This window comes from Phyllostomus discolor, chromosome 3 (genome assembly GCF_004126475.2).
Source record: "Phyllostomus discolor isolate MPI-MPIP mPhyDis1 chromosome 3, mPhyDis1.pri.v3, whole genome shotgun sequence".
Classification (NCBI taxonomy): domain Eukaryota; kingdom Metazoa; phylum Chordata; class Mammalia; order Chiroptera; family Phyllostomidae; genus Phyllostomus; species Phyllostomus discolor.
In genome coordinates this window covers 212,907,137-212,926,513 of record NC_040905.2, presented here as the reverse complement: position 1 = coordinate 212,926,513, position 19,377 = coordinate 212,907,137, and the positions used below count along the sequence as shown (strand labels likewise).

Sequence of the window (19,377 nt, the reverse complement as noted above, 5' to 3'; positions counted from 1 at the left end):
GAAATCAGCCTGGAGCCCCACGCCCCCCTCGTACTCTGGCCTGCTGGTAAAAGTGGGTTCTGGCCTGGGACAGAGCAGCATGGTAGAAAGTGCTGGAATGAGGTTCCCTCTGGGTGACCACGTGACAGCTCTGAGGAGCCTGGGAGGCGGGGCAGGACTGCCCCAGGGTGGGTGCCTCAGGCAGGGCCCACCTGTGGGACACAGCCCTGTTCGGGGCTGGGGGGTGCTCAGCTGGTCACCGGGCTGGGCCGGAACCGGGCAGCCCCCCAGCGCACCCCGGCCCTTCGTGCCCTCAGGATGCTTCCTGCAGCAGGGGGCAGGATGGACATGGGCTTTAGTACACGGTTCCCTTTTTGTGTCGTCCGGACCGTTCCCCATAAAAGCCCTGAACAAAAGTCACACTAACAAGCTGCTGGTCTCCCACCCCTGCCTCCGGATCGCTGCCCCGCAGCCCGTCCGCAGCTGCACCAGCCGCTTCAAGGCTCTGCCCTCTGGCTCTCGCTATTGGCTGCCCAGTGGGAGGCCCGCTGCCTTGGGGGCAGTGGTCGTGCTCACGAGGGCTTGCCGACCCCCCACCCCCATGCGCACTTCGCCAGCACAGACACTGAGATGGAAACGACACGGAGATCGGCACGGCCCCTATGCAAACACGGCACGCAAATTCAGAAGCGTTCTGTTTTACAGAGGGGGGGGGGGAAAGACGCCCGCACACACAGTTGGGGCGGCGACCCCGCGGGCCGAGACCCAGCAGGTACTTGGCAGGTTTCCTCGCTGGTGGCTCCTCCGAAACCCTGGATCCAACTCACAGGGAAGAACGGAGAGCAGGAGGTACCTGCCCGGGTCTCCTGCCGCACGGCGCGTGGTCCCAGCCGTCCGTCCGGCCAGGAGGCGTGAGCACGCGGGCAGTGCCGGGGGCGGCCGCGCGGGGGCAGTATCGGCCCGCCCTCCCAGGGCCTGTCCCCGGCGTGCCCCGCGCTCGCGGAGGCGGGACTTCCGGCCCGCGGGGCCCCAGTCGCGCGGCTGCCGGAAGCGCGGGGCCGTGGCGGCAGCGCAGTCCGCCGGGAGGGTGTGGTGAGGGCTCGGCTTCTCGGGGCCCGGGGCGGGGAGGTCGGCGAGGGTGGCGAGCTTGCGTGCTGCCGGCCCGCGGCCCTGGCTGGCTCCCAGCTGAGTTCCGTCCGTAAGCATTTCAAGTGTAACCGTCGCTGGGTGCAGGGGCGGGGGCTGCGCGGAGCCTGGCCGCTCGGTCCCCGTGGGTCTCCGGCGGGAGAGGCCATGCCGAGGGCGGGACGCTCTCCCTCTCACCTGTTTTCGGCCCGGGGGTCTGGGCTGGGCTCCTCTGGCTGTCGCCCTGCCCCTGTCTCACTCTCCCGTTTCTCCGCCCAGCCTCCGCCCACCCCCAGACCCCCAGACCCCGGCTGCAGTTCCCTTGGCAGGCGTCCGCTCAGTGTCGGTCGCGACGGGCGCTGTTCCAGCTGCTGGGGACCGGCAGGGCCCCCGGCCAGCCCTACCCTCTGTGCATCCAGCGGTGGCCCGTGGCCTTGGCCTTGTGCACCCGACTGCCACCACCCCCTGCCCTTTCTGCGCTGGCTGACCAGCTCTCCGGGGGCGTGCTTGTGGGGAGGCACCAGGCAGTTGGGCCATATTGGTGTCCATTTCCCCCACAGCCTTTGGCAGACCAGACCCATGCAGGTGGCTTCAGCACCTGATAGCAGAGAGCAGAGCCTGTGGGGCGTGGAGGGTGGTACGGCCCAGCCCCAGGACCCTGGCCAGGCCTCTAGGAGCCGAGTCTGTGCATTGGCCAGGCTCCTGCCACCCCCTGCACACCAGCACATCTGGGGGGGGAGGGGGGGCACCGGCACACCCTGGGTCCTAACCTCTCTCGACATGTTTTGGGGGCAGGCGGAAGCCATGGACGTGGACGCTGAAAGAGAGAAAATAACACAGGAGATAAAGGAGCTGGAGAGGATTTTGGATCCCAGCTCCTCAAGTATCAACGCGGGGGCCTCGGAATCAAGCCTCGACTCGGACTCCGACGCAGGTGAGCTCCAGGCCGCGGCCCCCTCCAGGATGCGGATCGGCCGCTCCGCTCTTGGCGCCTGTCTGCCACGTGCCACTGCCAGTCCTGGGACCCAGCCGTCCTCACCCCTCGGCCGGTTTCCTGCCGACCCCCCTTCACCGGCCCCGGCCCTGCTGGACACTCGAGTGTCCCGCCTCACGGGGGGCTTCCGCACTCCCCCTGTCCTGGGACAGGCCTCCAAGCTTGGCGCGTCCCCCTGCCTGGGCGCTCACCACGCCTGAGCCTCCCCTGCCCCTGGCTCCCTTCCCTGGGCTCATCCAGACGCCCTCCCTCGGGGTCCCCTGCTGTTCGAGCTCACCTTCTGCCCGCCCCCATGCCCTCTGTGCCGCCCTGGGGCCTGAGCGCCCACCCCCACACAACTCCTACTGGAGGCTCGCCTGCTGTGGGGGATCTCCCAGGCTTCCGTGTCTCCTGCCTGGCGTGTCCCCACAGTCTCTGTTCTCCGAGTTCCTGGGGTGCTTCCTGGGAGGCCTCCACGCTCTCTTCCTCCCGGGCCCCGCCGCCGGTCCCGCACCAGCCGGCCTGGTCAGTGCGAGCCGCTCCGCATCCCTGTGCTGCCGGGGCGGCGAGGCCCAGCCGTGCGGGTCTCGCCCGGGGGTCTCTCTGCCCTGCGCTCGCCCGCGCCTGCCCAGCAGGCGGGCCACGTGCCACACCGCTGGCTGGCTCCTTGGCGCCAGCGTGTCCCCTCACCGGCCACCTGTTTGTGTCGCGGTCACCGAGGTCTGCTTGCGTTCCCACAGATTCGCTGCCCGACGAGGACTCAGATGCCGCCGGTCCCCTGATCTCGGTAACTACTGGCCTGGGCCGGCTGCGCCCTCAGGCAGGCCCGCCGCCCGTGCAGCCCTGGGGGGGTGGGTACATGTTGAGCTGGTCCCGTGTTTCCAAGGCGTGAGGGCCACGCGTGTGTGCTGTCAGAGACGACACGTCAGGGCCGAGTCGCCACTGTAGCTAGGCTGGGGCTCATCCCGCCTCGCTTGCCCGAGCTCATGCGCGTCCCCATGTGAGGTCACGCTCGGAGCACGGTGGGCACCACCCTCGCCGCGGTGCCTGGCGGCCCGGTCTGCAGGTAGTGCTTAGGGGGACACTCGGTCAGAAGTCACGCAGGCCCGTGACCGTTGACTGTTCCCCGACTGCTTTGGAGTTAACTCCCATGACGTGGGAGAGTTTCCACGGGTTTCTCTTGTTTCCTCCGCTCCGGTGAGAGGGACCGGTGCGCCTCCCACCTGGCCGCTTCCCACCTGCAGGGCCGCCCGCCCGCCCGGCCCCCGCTGTGGGCTGGCTGTGGCTGCGCAGACGCAAAGCCCTCCGATGAGCCCAGGTCATCTCCACTCGCTAGTTCTGGGTGTGCTGCAGCCAGCTGTCACCGGCCGGTGACGGAGGTCTCATGGGCCCGCCACAGAGTCCGAGTTTTACAGAAATGCCCGTTGTGCAAAGTGAAACTACTCATTTCCTCACACCTGCCCACCCCCGTTCCTAGAAGGTTGAGTGTCCCCGCTTCCGATGAGGGAAAGGGGACACCGTGGAGTCCGCGTTGGGGTGGCCCCGCCGGTCTGGGGGCTGTGCCGTGGCTCTGGGGCCCCGAGGACTGGGGTGTCCATGCGCCCCGGCTCCTCACTGCGGCCTGCCGCTGGTTACCAGGAAGAAGAGAGGTGGGGCGGAGCCAGCAACGACGAGGACGACCCCAAGGAGCAGGCGCTCCCCCAGGACCCGGAGACGTGCCTGCAGCTGAACATGGTCTACCAGGAGGTCGTGCGGGAGAAGCTGGCGGAGGTCCGCCTGCTGCTGGCCCAGAACCGGGAGCAGCAGGTAGGACCCCCGCGGCCGGGCCTCCAGGGGCCGGGGCCCTTCTCCACGAGGAGAGGAGAGGAGAGTCCGCCCGACCCACGGCCCCCTGTGTCCGCAGGAGGAAGTCATGTGGGGCCTGGCGGGAGCCAAGGGCCCCAAGGTGAAGGACGGCAAGAGCCCACCCCTGAACCTGTACATCGGGCACTTCCTGAAGCCCTACTTCAAGGACAGGGTCACTGGAGTGGTGAGTCTCGGGCGGGCGGGCGGGCTTGGGGAGGGCTCGTGCCCCCACAACCTGCTGTCACAGACCCCCCGGTTCGGGGTAACACGCTCCGACTCCCCAGGGCTCTCCCGGGCCCCGAGGTGGAAGTTAAGCTCCCCACACTGGAACAGGGCAGGTGGACTCCCACTGCACGGGTGGGCCCCGGGACGTGGGTGCTGTCCTTCGAGGCGGCGTGGCACCAGCTGGGCAGCCTCATCCGGCCCTGACAGTGTGGGGTCCGCTGTTGCTAGTGGTGGCCCTCCTCTCCTCGTGGACTCTCTGCCAGGTGGCGGGTGCCCCAGCAGCCGCTCTGGGTCCAGGTGTCCAGGGCCAGGCCTTGCGCATGGCCAGGCCGCTCGGGGAGGCTGAGGGGAGGGTCCCGAGTGTGCGCTGGGCCCTCTGGTGACCCGTGTCCTCTGACAGGGGCCTCCTGCCAACGAGGACGCGAGGGAGAAGGCCGCCCAGGGCATCAAGACCTTCGCGGAGCTCCTGGTGACCAAATGTGAGGACTGCGCTGGGCACCTCGGGGGCCCCCCCCCCCACCCCGCCCCGCCACTCTCCCCAGGAGCGTGCCGGTCCCCACAGCCCCCTCCTGGGCCTCGGCTGCTGGGACGGGCCCCCCCCCCCACCACTCTGAGTGCAGTCTGCCAGGGGCCTGGAGGGGCCTGCTCTCCGTTTCCTCTGACTGTGCCTGGAAGTCGTCGGAGCTCTCGGCGGGTGGGGGTCCCAGGGCCGCCGGCCCGTGTGCCCGCTGCCCAGCCGCCGTCTGCCCTCAGGGAAGAGCTGGGAGAAGGCCTTGCTCAGGAAGTCGGTGGTGAGCGACCGCCTGCAGCGCCTGCTTCAGCCCAAGCTCCTCAAGTGAGTCCGCGGCGGGCGCCTGGGCCGGCAGGGGCTCAGCGTGCCCCCCCCCCGCCCCGAGGGTCCCCTGCTGCGGTGGGAGGCGGGACCCTGAACTGTGTCCTAAGGGGGCAGTGGCATGGGGGCCCGTGTGTCAGCCGGGTGGGCTGAGCCGCCCCATTCAGTGGTCCGACGCCCGAGGTCTCTCTGGCCGGTCTCAGTTCCTGCCCATGGGACTGGAGGCCGTCCGTGAGCCCCGCTTCACGCGTGGGCTGAGGGGTGGCGTCACGTGACTGAATCGCAGCGCGTGGGGCCGGCCAGGGGGCCCAGCGGCACCCCCCCCCGCTGCCGCGTGCCTGATGTCGGTGTCAGGGTTCGCTGCGGGGGCGGCGGGGCCCCTCCCGGGGCTGCGGGAGAGGTGGGTCTTCTCCCTAAACTGCCCGGGAGCTGGGCAAGCATGGGCTTTAGGACCGACCTCCAGCCCAGCCGTGCCACTGGGCACAAGGGATGAGACGTCAGTGACGGCCAGAGGGGGCATCCCACGTGGGCAGAGAGGCTGAGGCTGCTCGGGGGTGGGGGTGGGGCTTGTCCTCGGGGTCGGTGTCCAAGCCAGGCCCCCGGCTGGTGCCCCCACCGCCGTGCTGGCACTGGGACTCGCGCCGAGTGGGCTCGGCGTCTGTGGAGAGGCCCAGCCGGCCCCAGGGCCCCCGCAGTCACCCCGCTCCCCTGCCCGGCCCGCAGGCTCGAGTACCTGCACCAGAAACAGAGCCGGGTCGCGAGCGAGGCGGAGAGGCAGGTCCTGGAGAAGCAGGTCCGGGAGGCGGAGAAGGAGATCCAGGACATTAAGTGAGCTGGGGGGCACACCCCCGGCGGGGGATGTGGGGGGCGGGGGTCAGGCCCGAGGGAGGCAGCTGAGCGGGGCCCTCGCCTCCGCAGCCAGCTGCAGGAGGAGGCCTTGCTGGGGAGCAGACTGGACAGCCACGACTGGGAGAAGATCTCCAACGTCAGCGTAAGTGGGGCGGGCTCCGCGGCCGCCCGCACCTCCCCGGGGTCCGAGGCCTCTGCTGCGGGGGCGGCAGCACAGGAGGCCGGGCACGCGGAGCCCCGCCTGTGGGTGCGGCCGCTCGAGTCCCGGCACGGGACGGAGCAGCTGGGCGCCCCTGCTCCCAGGGCGCCCGCTGCTGGCCGCAGTGCCGTGACCGGCGCGTTGTGTGTAGTTCGAAGGCGGCCGCAGCGCGGAGGAGATCCGCAAGTTCTGGCAGAACTGGGAGCACCCCAGCATCAACAAGCAGGAGTGGACCGGGCAGGAGGTGGACCAGCTGCAGGCCATCGCGGCCAAGCACGGCCACCTGCACTGGCAGAAGATCGCCGAGGAGCTGGGGGTAAGGGCCGGGGCCCGGCGCCCCAGGGCGGTGTGGGTCCTGTTGGGGGGCAGGGGGGACGCCGGCTCCAGGGACTTCACGGCGTCGGGTCGCACCGCAGCGGGGGCCTGTCGCTTGGAGCCTTCTGGGTCTTGTCCGGCTATTCTCGCTTTCGAGTGTGAGGCCCTCAGGCTGGGTGACGCCACCCCGCTCCTCAGACCCCGGGGCCCCTGAGAGCGCCCCCTGGAGGCCGGCCAGAGCCCCGCCCGGTGCCGCCCCTGCCTGGCCCCGTCTCACCCTCCGTGCCCATCCCGCTGAGAGGGGCTCGCTGGGGGGGTTGGAGAACACGTCTCCTGCTCCCGTCGGGCTCTCGCACTGCTGCTCTCGTTCCCGAAGGCAAGAACCGGCTCTCGCCTCCGTCTCCGGCAGCACAGGGTTTGAGCCGCTGCTCTGATGACAGCTCGGCGGGAAATGCTCTCTTTATAAATTTCTGAGTTCAGATTCGCCGCCTCTTTGGAAGTCAGCTCGTGCAGGAGAGTTTTCTCGTTTACTGGTAGTGAGGTTCCTTGGGCTCTGTCTCGCTCTTCTGTTTGAGCGTTATCGGCTGGAGGCCTGAGAGCGTGACCTGTGACACCTGTTTCTGCCTCGCCCCTTTCGTGGCCGAGCACGAGGCTACAGCGCACCCAGACGACCCCCCCACCCCCGCCGGGGCTGCACACAGACGGGCATGCGCCCTGCTCCGGGCGCCTGGAGGCCACAGGGGTCCCGCCGCTGGCGAGTCACCGTGTCACTGAATTTAGGTCCCCAGGGGCCCAGTTGTTGTCAGGGTGGCACTGGTGTGACTTAGAAGCACACGTGGCCGCAGCGACAAGGCATTTTCTCCTTGTAGTTTGGTACGTGTGACTTACGCTTCTATTAACATGGCAATTCGCACTTTTAAAAGTTATTCTACGTCTTTATTTTGTTAGTTTCATTTATTTTTAAGTTGTTATTTTTTTTAGATTTTATTTATTTATTTTTAGAGAGGGAAGGGAAGGAGAAAGAGAGAGAGAGAGAGAAACATCAATGTGCGGTTGCTGGGGGCTGTGGCCTACAACCCAGGCATGTGCCCTGACTGGGAATCGAACCTGCGACACTTTGGTTCACAGCCCACGCTCAATCCACTGAGCTACACCAGCCAGGGCTTTTAGTTTTATTTTTAAAAACTTGTCTTTAAGACTTTATTTATTCGTTTTTAGAGAGGAGAAGGGAGGGAGAAAGAGAGCGAGAGAAACATCAGTGTGTGGTTGCCTCTCATACCCACCACTGGGGACCTGGCCCGCAACCCAGGCCTTTGCCCTGACTGGGGATCGAACCGGTGACCCTTTGGTTCTCAGGCCAGCGCTCAGTCCACTGGGCCACACCAGCCAGGACCTGATTGTTTCTAAACCGAGGACGGACCCACCCTGACACAGCACTGCCCCCCGGGTCCACAGCGGACACCAGGGCCACGGGAGGCGCCGTGTGTTCTGTGTGTTCAGACAAAGGTCTGACGACACGTGCCCACTCTCGTTCCCGGGCCGCCTGCCCGGCCTCTCTGCTGCCTGCAGCCCGGCCTCTCCTGGGTGTCTCAGGGCTGCGGCTGCACACGGCGCCACCTCGTCGGTCGGTCCCTGTCCCTCAGTCGTGTGCACGTCCGGCTCCTCAGGGCCGACAGCGTGTGTCTTTTCCATGCTGAGGGACATCCACCGGCTGGACAGACCCCGTTTGCTGCCCACCGCGGGTCGGAGGGCGTCCCAGTGGCGTCTGGGGCCCGTCAGTGGTGCACAGAGCTGCCATAGCCACGCGGGTGCGGGCTTCCCGCGTGGATGTGAACTCGGTTTCTCCAGGCAGACACCGAGAGTGCAGCGGCTGGGTCGCACGGTGGCTGGGTCGCACGGTGGCAGTGTGCTCAGGGCTGCGAGGCCACCAGACTGCCCTCCGAAGTGGCTGCCCCCCACCCCACCCCCCGTGTCAGTGCCGGCGGGGCAGCGCCCTGGGGGTGGCCGTGCTGGGCGGCGGGCTGTGGTGCTCCGTCGCCGTGATGTGCGTGGCTCTCGAGACGTGGCGTGGAGCCTCTCATGTGCTTGCGCGTCGTCCACGCGGCTCCTCTCGAGAGGGGTCGGGGGTCTGAGGCCGCCGGCCCGTTTTCAAGGCAGGTCCACCGGTTCTCCGTGTTGAGGTTTACGACTCGCGTCCCTTTTGGGTGGCGACCTTCGTCAGTGTGCCCTCACGGACACGGACGCCGCCTCCCGGGCCGGGGCCTCCTCGGCTCTCGGACACCGTGGAGCAGCCTGGCTGGCTGCCTCTCACTCTGGGGACCGCGCCTCTGGTGTCAGGGTGAGAAGGCGGGCCTGTCCTAGCGAGCGGCTGGCTCAGACCCCACCTGTGCACCCCGCCTGGCCTGACCCAGCTGCAGGGGCCCAGCACCCGAGCGGCAGCCGCCGTGCTGGCCACAAGGCCGCGGGGGCGCGTGTGCCAGGCAAGGTGGGACTGGCTGTGTCCCCAAGTGCTCGGGCCTGAGTGTGGTCTCGGTGTCATGTGAGTGAAGTGTTGTGGTGACTTTTTCTGGGTGACATTCTTTCTGTCCGTGCCCGTCTCCGTCGTGGGGGGCACCTGTGGTCCCCGTGGGTGCACAGGGGCGCGTGCCTGCGTGGCGCCTGCGCCCCAGCGGTGCCTCGGGTGCCCCCATGCGTGGGAGCAGGTGGGCAGGCGCCCAGTGACCACGTTTGCTCTGGTCTGGAAGACCAGCCGCAGCGCCTTCCAGTGCCTGCAGAAGCACCAGCAGCACAGCAAGGCCCTGCGGCGCAGGGAGTGGACGGAGGAGGAGGACCGCATGCTGACCCAGCTGGTGCAGGAGATGCGCGTGGGCAGCCACATCCCCTACCGCCGGAGTGAGTCTGCGGCCCCCGGGCGGGTCCCGGTGCCCTCCGCTGAGCCCCTGCTGCACCAGAGCAGGGCCGGCCCGGGCAGTTCCTGGGTAGGGCGGGCGGCGGCTGGAGGAAGGAGGGTGCGGCCTGTGGGCCGGGGTCTGGTCCCATCCCCCGCGGTTAGAGCCCCCGCTTCCCGGGGGAGCTCAGGCGGCCGCTCCGCCCCCAGTCGTCTACTACATGGAAGGGAGAGACTCCATGCAGCTCACCTACCGCTGGACCAAGAGCCTGGACCCCAGCCTCAAGAAGGGCCTCTGGACCCCCGAGGAAGACGCGGTAGGTGCCGGGGACCCAGGGGAACCGTCCCCTGGGTGGTGCGCCCGGACGCCTGGGCGGGCCCCTGCTGCCCCTGCTCACACAGGCTGAGTCCCGGGCGCGTCCGTCTCTTTGTCCCTTCCCGCAGAAGTTGCTCCGAGCGGTCGCCAAGTACGGGGAGCAGGACTGGTTCAAGATCCGAGAGGAGGTGCCCGGGCGGAGCGACGCCCAGTGCCGGGACCGGTGCGTCCCCGCCCGTCCCTTCCCCTCCTCCACCGGATCAGTTTGCTGCCCGCCCGCCCGCCCGCCCGCCCGGGAGTCAGCCCCCTGGGGGCAGGGGGTGCTCAGCGCGGCAGCCCAGGGCTCGTCTTTCCGAGTCCAGCTCGTCTGTGTTTCTGGGGGGTCACCTGTGCTTCTGCCGTCCTGCTGTGGGGAGCCGGGGCGGAAGGGGGCAGCCGTTCCAGCATCAAAAAGCGCATCCGAGCTCCGGCCCGGGAGCTCAGTGGTTAGAGCGTTGCCCCCACACGCCGAGGTTGCGGGTTCGATCCCCGGTCAGGGCCCACGCGGGCGTCGGCCAGGGAAGCGTCAGTTAGTGGGACGGGAAGGCACGTGCACATGGGTTCGAGCTCTCGAAACAGTCAGCAGAACGTCCTTTGTTCTCACGTCCCCTTCAGGTATCTCCGGAAGTTGCATTTCAGCTTGAAGAAGGGGCGGTGGAATTCGAAAGAGGAGGAGAAGCTAATCGAGTTGATAGAGAAACACGGCGTCGGTGAGTTGCTGCGGGGGCGGGCGGCAGGGTCTCCGTCCTCATCGTCGTGCAGACTCATCCGCGCTCGTCCTGGGTGGGGAGGGGCGGAGCTCGGAGGCGGCGGAGGAGAAGGGAAGTGAGGTCACCAAACCTGCCCTGCATGGGGCCGCCAGCCCCAGCCGGTGTGCGCAGGCCTGGCTCTCCATGCAGGCCACTTTTCTTAGGAGGCTGCTTTTTATTTTTATTTTTAAAAGATTTTGCTTATTTATTTTTAGAGAAAGGGGAAGTGAGGGAGGAAGAGGAGAGAGGAACATCAGTGTGAAAGAGATACGTCCATCGGTTGCCTCTTGTGCGCCCCCCTACTGGGGACCTGGTCCGCCACCCAGGCGTGTGCCCGGACTGGGAGTCGAACTGGCGGCCTTTGGTTCGCAGGCCGACGCTCAGTCCCCTGAGCCACACCAGCCGGGCCAGGCTGCTTTTCACGTAGAACCCTCCAGCTGACTGAACTGAGCCAGCTCTTTCTAACTTGACGCCGAAGCTCCTCAGACGCGGGAGCAGCGTGAGGGCAGGCTGGAGCCCCACGCTGAGGGGCGAGAGGCGGCACGCGGACTCTGGGGGGGATGACGCTTCTCGGCTCGGGGCCCTTTCCCGGCCGGTGAGCCCGTGCCGCCGAAGAGGGTACAGGGGTGTCCGCGCTGTTTTGCTCCGTAGGCCACTGGGCAAAAATAGCCTCTGAACTCCCCCACCGGACGGGCTCGCAGTGTCTGAGCAAGTGGAAGGTCATGGTCAGGGTGAGGCCTCCCCGGGCGTCCGTCGGGGCCCTGCCGGAGTGCGGTGGGGCTGGCCTCCCTGCGGGGCGGGGTGAGGGGCAGAGGCCGGGCTGGGAGGGGAGACGGATGGGAGAGGGTGGGAGAGCTCGCCTCTCGCTGGGCCCAGCCACGCCCTGCCCTGTGATGCCCGTGTGCCCCGGGGCCGAGCCCCAGGCCGCGGAGGCCCCAAGCAGCCCGTTCTCCGCAGAAGAGGCAGGGGCAGGGCAGGAGGCGGCGGCGGCGTGTCCGCAGTGTGCGGTGGAGCTCCACCAGCGAGGACAGCAGCGGCGGGGACAGCAGCAGCGAGGACAGCAGCAGCGGGGACAGCAGCAGCAGTGGGGACAGTGAGGACAGTGAGGACCGTGGCGACTTGGAGCCGGAGGAGACCCCCGACGCCCAGGAGGGCGGCCCGGCGTCGCTGTCAGCACCACATGCCGTGCCGGACATGGCCCTGTGGGTCCCCACCAGGCGGAGTGGCCGCGGGCTGCGGGCGGCAGGGACAGGGGGCCGCCCAGGACGCTGGGCCGCCTCGCCCAGCCCTCTCGGGGTGTCTGATGAGGCCCGAGGTGGGGGCAGGGACGCGGAGCGGGCTGGCCGGGCACAGGCCCCCCCCGGGACCCACAGCACCAGCGGCCCCAGAAGCACCGGGCACCCTCGCTGCACAGACACTGCCCCTGCGAGCTCCGAGGGGCCGGCAGACGAGGTGGGCACGGCCCCAGTGCACCCCACCCTTGGGGGGGGGGCTGTGCTCGCAGCCACCACGGCCAGCACTCAGGACAGCAGCCAGCCTGGCCTCGTGCCAGCCCGTCTGCCGGGGTGGAGCAGCCCCCCCACTTCCCTGCCCCTGGAGCCCTCTCGCCTGGCCCGCGTCACGGGGCCCAGGGCAGCTGCCCGGCTTGCCAAGGCCGGCAGCCCCGTGCCCCCCGCTTGTCTGCTGCGAAAGCTTTGTGGGGGGGGCTGCGGAGGGCACCTCGGCCCGGCGCCATTTCCAAAGGGCCCCCCAGGCGAGCAGGGGCCGGGAGGGCGTGGAGCGGCTGCGGGTGTGCCCGTGTGGGGCAGCCCCGCCGGAGGGCCAGCGTCGGTGTGTCCCAGCGTTGCGGTGCCGGCCCCGGGGTCTGGGCGAGGGGTGGGCGTGCCGGCCCGGCGCCCTGCAGCCTTGCCCTCCATTCCCAGGGTGGGGGGTGTCCCCCGAAGGTGCCTCTGCAGACCGTGCTGCGGGTGCTCGGGGCCACCACAGCCGCCCGGCACCGGGCCCTGGTAAGGGCCTGCCCGTGTCCGCCCGCCCGCCCGCCTCACCCTCCTGCCCTGGCCCCGCACACCGTCACCCCACCCCCACCCCCGTCCTGGTCTGGCGCCCCCTCCGGTACACAGGGCTGGGGGGCACTGAGGGCGGGGCTCAGGTGCCTTCCCCTCTGCAGAAGGAGAAGCCAGAGCAGCCGTGCCCGCTGGGCTCCCCCCCGGGGACCGGCCCTGGGGGCAGCATCGCAGCCGCACCCCACGCCAGGGGGCTGTGGCGGCGGCGGCGCCGGGGACACGCCCTGCAGAGGAGGCTCCTCGAGCGCCGGCTGCGGATGGCCGTGAGCCCGTGGGTGGGTGACGTCGCCCTGTCCTGCGCGCCCCGGAGGCCCGCCGTGCGCACTCGAGGTACCGTCCTGGGCGCCGGGGCTGCTGTGGTGACTCAGGCGACCTGCTGGCAGCTGCTCGCGTCCCTGGAAGGGCGTCTGCCGGCGGGGGGCGGGGGGGGGTGGGGGGGGGGTTGGCCCCTGTCGTCCTGCTCGGCACTCGGCGGTCAGTTTGGGACGCGAGCCGGCACCCGGGCCCCGGCCGGGTCGCCTTCCTGGGTGCAGACACCTGAGCGCTCGTGCAGGGCGCCGGTCCCCGGAGGCGGAGCGGAGGGCCCGTCCGTGCCAGCCTGCCCTCCAGGCCCGGCCTCCCGGGTCGGCATGGTGGTGGCAGCTGGGTTTGGGGCTCCTCGGGCTCCCTGCCTGGCACCCAGCGTCCAGGGCTCTCGGGCCTCCGGGAGCGAGGTGTGGTCACCGGGGCCACTTTGCACCACGCCCTTGTCCCCGCAGCCGACAGCATCCAGGCGCAGCTGCAGGGCGCCCGCCTGGCCAGCACGCCGGTGTTCACCCTCTTCATCCAGGTGAGGCTCCGCGGCCCAGCTCTCGCCCCGGGTGCGTCCGTGAGTTGGGGCGCGCGTGGTGGGTCTGCGTTAGGTGCAGCTCGCCACAGCGGGGGTCCTTGCAAACAGCCTCTCCGTAGATGACAACTTGTGGTGGCAGCATCCCTGCCCTGGTCCTGGGAGGGGCGGGGCTGGGGAGGCCCGGGGCATCCTGGCAGCTGGCGGGGTGGGGCGGGAACGCTGTCCCCACGGGTCTGCGTCAGGCGGGAGGCATCAGGGGCCGCCCTGGAGGGGCCGTGCTGGGCTGCAGCCTGCACCTCGGGCCCGCTGCTGGGATGCGCTGTGCCCAGGGCCGGCCCCAGCCCCACTGCACACCTGTGAGGTGTTGGCCCTCGAAGGGGGGCGGGGCGGGGGTGGGGGGACAGCCTCAGAGCAGGGAAGGGCCTCATGCCACCTGTTGTATCACGCGTGTGTCACGTGTGTTCCCCACGCATCCTTCAGCTCTTCCAGATCGACACCACCGGCTGCATGGAGGTCGTCCGAGAGCGGAGGGCCCAGCTGCCCGCCCTGCCTCGGGGGGGCGCTCAGGTGAGAGGCAGGGGTGGGAGCCGGGCGTGGGCTCACGCGGCCCCAGCCCCACACACACACACACACACACACACACACCCAGTCGCGTGTGCAGGTGGCGGCAGTCCGTGCAGGAGGTAAGGCACGCCAGCTCTTTCCGGGGATAGGAGGGGCCTGCCCACCACCAAGCGCGGCTGGGAGCCCCGGGGCCGAGGCAGCTCACACCCAGCCGCCGGCTCCGGCGCACCCCTCACCCACCCAGCACCCTGCAGCTCTGTCGCTGCCCTGCGGGGCGGGGACGCTGGGTGCAGGCGGCCAGGCCCGTGGGGTCTGCGCACAAAAGGCTGAGTCCTGAGCCCGGCCACCCCTGGCGCAGGCCACGGAAAGGTCCAAGGACCAAACGTGGCCCGAGGCGCCCCGTCCAGGCCCCAGAGCCCAAGTCCCCCCGCCCGGTCTCCCCTGCAGCCCAGCCACGACCCGCCAGGCAGAGGGCTCCCAGCGTGCCTCTGGGTGGAGCTGCCTCTGGAGGGGGTCAGGGGCCCGGGGTGAGGCACAGGGACGGGGAGGGCTGTGCAGGCAGAGCCTCGGCCTGTGGGCTGCACGCAGGGGTGGGGCGGGGTCAGGCCTGCCCCCGAGCAGGCACCGGTGAGCCGGGGCCTCGGCGGGGGTGGTGAAGAAGGGCTCCAGCCCCCCTCTCCGGCGATGCTGATTCTCTCCCTTCCTTTCCAGGCCCCCTCAGGCGCCCCGGACCCCCCAGGTACTGCCTCTCCCTTTCTTGTGGCCGTTTTGTCTGGTGGGGAGGGGCCTGGCCTGGGCTGGGGGTGGGGGTGTCAGTCCCCGGGGCCCCCACCTGCGAGCACAGCGGGGGAGCCCGGAGGTCCCCCTCGCACAGACCAAGAGGCAGGGCCTCACCCGGAATCGTGCCCGAGTCCCGAGAGGCGATGCCAGGGTGGGGAGGGGGCTTGAAGACGTTCGAGATTCAGGGAACCGACGAGCCCCCTGGGCCCGAGTGCCAGGCCCCCGCTCCCACACCCCGGCAGGGCTGCGTCTGCGCCCGGGGCCTGGCCCTCACCGGTGCTGTGCTGTGCTGTCCTCCCTCAGGTTGTCCTCCCTCAGGCTGCCCCTCCAGCAGTGGGCCGGCCCGAGCAGCCGCCAGGAGGGGTGCCGGCCCCAGAGGGACCGGGGGGCTGCAGACCTGCCGGGCCGAGGCCGCGCCCCAGGCGCCCCCACCGGCTCCTTGCGGACCCCGGCCCAAGCCCAAGACAGTGTCCGAGCTCCTTCGGGAGAAGCGGCTGCGGGAGGCCCGAGCCAGCAAGGCCGCCCGGGGCCCCGTGGTCCTGCCGTCCCCACTGCTGGTCTCCTCGCCTTTGGTCCTCCAGGCCCCGCTGCCGCCGGCCTCCCGGGGCCCCGCAGTCCCCGCACCAGCCGTCGCCAAACCCGCCCTTGCTGGGCCCGGGGCTCCCGCCGCGGCCAGTCCAAGTCCTTCAGGCGCCCAGGCCTCAGCCTCCGACTCGAGGCCGCCTGCCCCACAGCCCTTGGCCGCTGACTCCGTGGGGGCCGCGGAGGTCGCAGCCGCCCCCGGGGCCCCCCATCTGGGCTCCAGCCCGGGCCCCGCGAGTGGCCTCGGACAGTCTCAGGCTCCTGCCACGTGCCGGAAGCAGGGCCTGCCCGAGGCGCTGCCCTTCCTGCCTGCAGCCCCTAGCCCCATCCAGCTGCCCATCCAGCCCCTCGGCCTGATGCCAGCCCTGGGCACCCACCGGGGTGGACCCCAGCTGGCGGCCAGCACCCCGCTGTCTGTCACCTGGGTGCTCACAGCCCAGGGGCTGCTCCCTGTGTCGGTGCCGGCCCTGGTGGGCCTTCCCGGGCCAGCAGGGACCTCTGACCCCAAAGGGCTGTCGGTGGCTGCACCACCCCCCTTGACTGAGACTCGGGCAGGCCAGGGCCCAGGGGACACGGACAGAGAACCAGCTCCTCCCTCCCAGACAGACCTCGCCACCCTCCTGACACCCCCGCCACCCCAAGTCTCTGCCAAAGCGGAGGGCAGCGCGGCCCGTACTCCCGGGGAGCTCTCTTCCTCTGGGGGAGGGTGCGTGGCCGGGGAGATGGCCGCCCAGGCTGCCGTCCTGGCTGACCCCCCGGGGGCGGAGGCCCCCTGCACCAGCCGGCTGCCTCTGCACAGTGGGGCCGGCCTGGGGGGGACTCCGGCGTCCCCGTCAGAGCCGGGAGAGGCCCGGGCGCCGCTGGGCTCGGAGAGGACCCCCGCAGCCCAGCCTGGGCCTGAGAGGGGGGGCCTGCACCTAGACCTCCTCTCCCAGGAGGGTGAGCTGGTGGTGCGGGAGTGGCTGGGGGGGCTGCGAGGGGTGTGCGTGCCCCCCCTGCGCAGCAGGCTGCCCTACCAGCCGCCCACCCTGTGCAGCCTGCGGGCGCTGTCGGGCCTGCTGCTGCACAAGGAGGCCCTGGAACGCAGGGCCGCCTCCCTGGGGCCCGGCGGGGCGGCGGGGCCCCTGCAGGCCTCGCTGGGGCGCGTGCGGGGGCAGCTGCGGGACAGCCCGGCCTACCTGCTGCTGAAGGCCCGCTTCCTGGCCGCCTTCGCCCTGCCCGCGCTCCTGGCCACCCTGTCCCCGCCCGGCGTGCCCACCACGCTGTCGGCCGCCGAGAGGGCCGACTCGGAGAGCGAGGACCAGGACCTGGAGGAGCCAGAGCTCGTCGGCGGCCATAGTCCCCAGGCTGGGCCAGCGGCCGCAGCCCCTGTGCAGGCAGGTGGCCCCAGGCACAGCGCCTCCCCCGTGTCCCTGCGCGCCCCCCCCCCCACGGTGCCCCTGCCTGCCTGCGCGTGGCCTGCCCCGAGTGGGGGGGTGGGGGCTGGGGCCGGTGGAAGTGGCGGCCGGAGCGGTGGGCTGGTTTCCCGGGAGGGGAAGCTGGCCGCCAGCCCGCCGGCTGCGTGTGAGCTGCAGGCGCCGCCCCTGTGGCCGCTGTGGCCTCGGAGAAGGAGGAACCTCGCCCTCCTGGGGCTTCCAGCCCCACGCGCGGTCGGGGGGAGGACATGCGCTCAGACTCCGGGCCCCCGTGCACACTCGCCCCGCACCTGGGTGGCTATGTGTCCGCCCCTGCACTTGAGGGGCCGCCGAGCCCCTCAGGGCCGGCTCGGGCTCCGTCCGCCTCAGGGGGGCGCTCTGAGCTGCGGGGCAAAGTGGTGTCCCCGAGTCTCGGCGAGAAACCTGGTAGAAACACAAGGGGAGGGGTTCCCTGTGTCCACTGCAGCTGCAGGCACCCGGGGCTCCCCCTCAAGGCCGCCCCCGTTGTCTGGGGCCGAGCTGCACAGCTGGGCCGCCCCGGACTCCTCGGGCCAGTCCGGGAGGCTGTCGGGGTCTTCACGGGTGTAGCCCGGCGGCCAGTGCGGCCTCCCCTGCCCCATGTGGGACAGCCGTGGCCCTAGCTGGTAGACGCCTGGGAGGTGGGGGTGAGGCCCGGGGCTGTGCCACCCCCCTACTGGATCCCCCCCCCCGGGTCCAGTCCAGGCTGCTGGGGACATCACCCTCCCCAGGGGCCTTGCCCGCCTGGGGGTCCCAGGGCCGACAGGCGGTGGAGACACAGCTGGACCCCCGACCAGGGAGGGACTCCTGTCCCGTGTGCAGCCTCCTGCTCACCCTCCGAGTGTCCTCAGTCAGAGGCCTGCCCACCTGCTGGCCCGGGACTCCGGCCGGCACTGGGGGTCCCAGAGGGTTTGGGGTTTACAGGGGAGGCAGGAGGTGGCCCGAGCCCATGTGTGGCCCCTCCTGCTCCCTGCCCGTCTGGCCCCTGCGTGGGGTCACCAGGACCGGCCTGCAGTGCCTCCGCTGCTGGGCTTGTGTGTGTGTCCGTGGGCCCCCGGGCCCAACCCTCCTCGTCCCTCACCCCCCCGACCCTGCCGTCCTAGCAGGAGGGTCACTCTGGTCCCCGGCCTGGACTGTGTTCCAGGGGTCCCCAGGCCCTGGTGAGGGCTCCACCACCGCTGGCCCGGACGGCGTGGACGACGTGGACGTGCTGACGACCAGGCAGGGCCGGCACGCGCGGAAGCGGAGGCGGCTGCTGTGAGCCGCGGGTGAGTGGGAGTGGCGGGGCCGGCCGGGCCTGGAGCCCAGCCCCCCTGGGGCTGAGGGCTGGCGGGCGCCGCCTCAGGGCTTGGAGGAGGCGTGATGGAGCCGGTAGGGGTGCCCACGGGCCGGAGGGGTCCCGGGTGGAGGGCTGCCGGCTCCACTACCACGCCCCAGTGTCCGGGCCCCCCTCCCGCTGCCCCTCCGCCCCGCGCCCCTCTCCCCACCCACCCACCCGATGGGCAGCTCCTCGGCGATGCCCCCGCGCCCTCCTGAGGAGACACCGCCCGTCCAGGTGTCCGTCTGCCCCGGGGCACTCGCCCCCGCCCCCACCCCCGTGCAGTCCCCCCCCCCCACGTGAGCGTGAACCCGTGAGGGCGGGCACGGGCTCTCTGCTGCTGGGTCCCGGGGTCGGATGACAACCTGTCACTGTGAAACCGAGACGCGAGTGGCTAGTAGGTCCCCAGAGGCAGGAGGCCTCTCTGAGCCGTGCCACCACAAGGCCCCAGGTCCTGGGGGGGGAGCAGGGAGCGCCGTGGGGGTGCCCGTCACGGCAGCCCGCCCTCCAGCTCACGTGCTGCCCTGGGGCCCGGCTGGGGTCGGGTTGGGCCTGTGTTCCAGGGCCGCCGGAGCCCGCCGCCGCTGCTGCCGCCACCGCCACCATTACCGCCGCCAGGAACCAGGGCCCTGCTGGCCTGGCCAGCCACCCCCCACCCCGCAGGAGACAGTGGCCGGGGCTGGGACACTGCCAGCTCTGACCACGCTGTCTGGGCTCCGCTGTTCCCCAAGTACAAATGGGAATATTTCAAAGAATTAATAAATGCACTATTTTTTTATTAAAAAGCAAACCACCGGCTCTTGTGGTCTTGCCCAGAGACACTGGGCATAGAGTAGGGGATCGGGCCTCCCCAGCTGTGCTGGGAGCTGGCCTGCTGGGCCCTGGGGTCCTCGGAGCCCCTGTGCCCCGGCCTCTGCAGGGAGGGTGGGGTGGGGGTGAAGGAGCAGAGGCCTTTTCACCAGAAGCACCGTGGCTACAGCCCCCCGGGTGCCACCTGGGACAAGGGGGCCCAGTTGCTCCACCATCAGGACCGCACAGGATGACCGGGTGGCCCCACGAGGTGCTCCGTCCCTCCCACCGCACTGCCTCAGCGGAGACTGAGTCCGGGCGGCTGCCACCCGCCCCTCTGTCCCAAGAGGTTCAGTTCCCAGCCTCCACGGCCCGTGGTCCCCATTTGAACTCGGGGCCAGTTCACTGAGATTTCCCTGGTTTTACTATTGAAAGTTTTTCCAGCCCAGAAACGGGACCAGTGGGCCCAGGGGTGTCCTGGCACCCGGCCTCCCCCCACCCTGCCCATCGTGTGCCAGGGGCCCACTCACCCCACGGCTGCCTGTGCCTGTGGGCCCGGCTGGGCGCCCCCAGCTCACCCCCTCCCCCGTGACCCCCTCCGGCTGGTGGCTCTGCACAGGTGTGTGTTCAGTTGCCGAGTGTGCGGGGGTCGTCTGGACCCCTCTGTTCCCAGGTTCTCCGCTCAC

The 19,377-nt window shown here is 70.4% G+C and overlaps 1 protein-coding gene across 1 annotated transcript; it reads left to right on the top strand.

Moving 5' to 3' along the window:
- Window positions 1-1,056: 1,056 nt before the first annotated feature.
- On the top strand, window positions 1,057-17,859 carry SNAPC4 (small nuclear RNA activating complex polypeptide 4). Its single transcript, XM_028522884.2, has 23 exons — window positions 1,057-1,177; window positions 1,900-2,038; window positions 2,818-2,864; window positions 3,716-3,883; window positions 3,981-4,106; window positions 4,548-4,626; window positions 4,901-4,982; window positions 5,703-5,807; window positions 5,898-5,970; window positions 6,179-6,343; window positions 9,087-9,234; window positions 9,440-9,546; window positions 9,674-9,768; window positions 10,200-10,294; window positions 10,985-11,064; window positions 11,291-11,785; window positions 12,256-12,339; window positions 12,501-12,726; window positions 13,155-13,225; window positions 13,706-13,792; window positions 14,501-14,528; window positions 14,888-16,527; window positions 17,729-17,859. Exons 2-23 carry the CDS (start codon window positions 1,909-1,911, stop codon window positions 17,843-17,845), a joined length of 4,248 nt encoding a protein of 1,415 aa, XP_028378685.1. The 5' UTR covers window positions 1,057-1,177; window positions 1,900-1,908; the 3' UTR covers window positions 17,846-17,859.
- The last annotated feature ends 1,518 nt before the right edge of the window (window positions 17,860-19,377 follow it).

Bases quoted from the DNA above. Each gene is read 5' to 3' on its own strand.
- SNAPC4 (XM_028522884.2), top strand. From the start codon at position 1,909: ATGGACGTGGACGCTGAAAGAGAGAAAATAACACAGGAGATAAAGGAG. The intron at 3,884-3,980 runs GTAGGACCCCCG...CTGTGTCCGCAG, and splicing joins CCCAGAACCGGGAGCAGCAG to GAGGAAGTCATGTGGGGCCT. The intron at 9,235-9,439 runs GTGAGTCTGCGG...CTCCGCCCCCAG, and splicing joins CCACATCCCCTACCGCCGGA to TCGTCTACTACATGGAAGGG.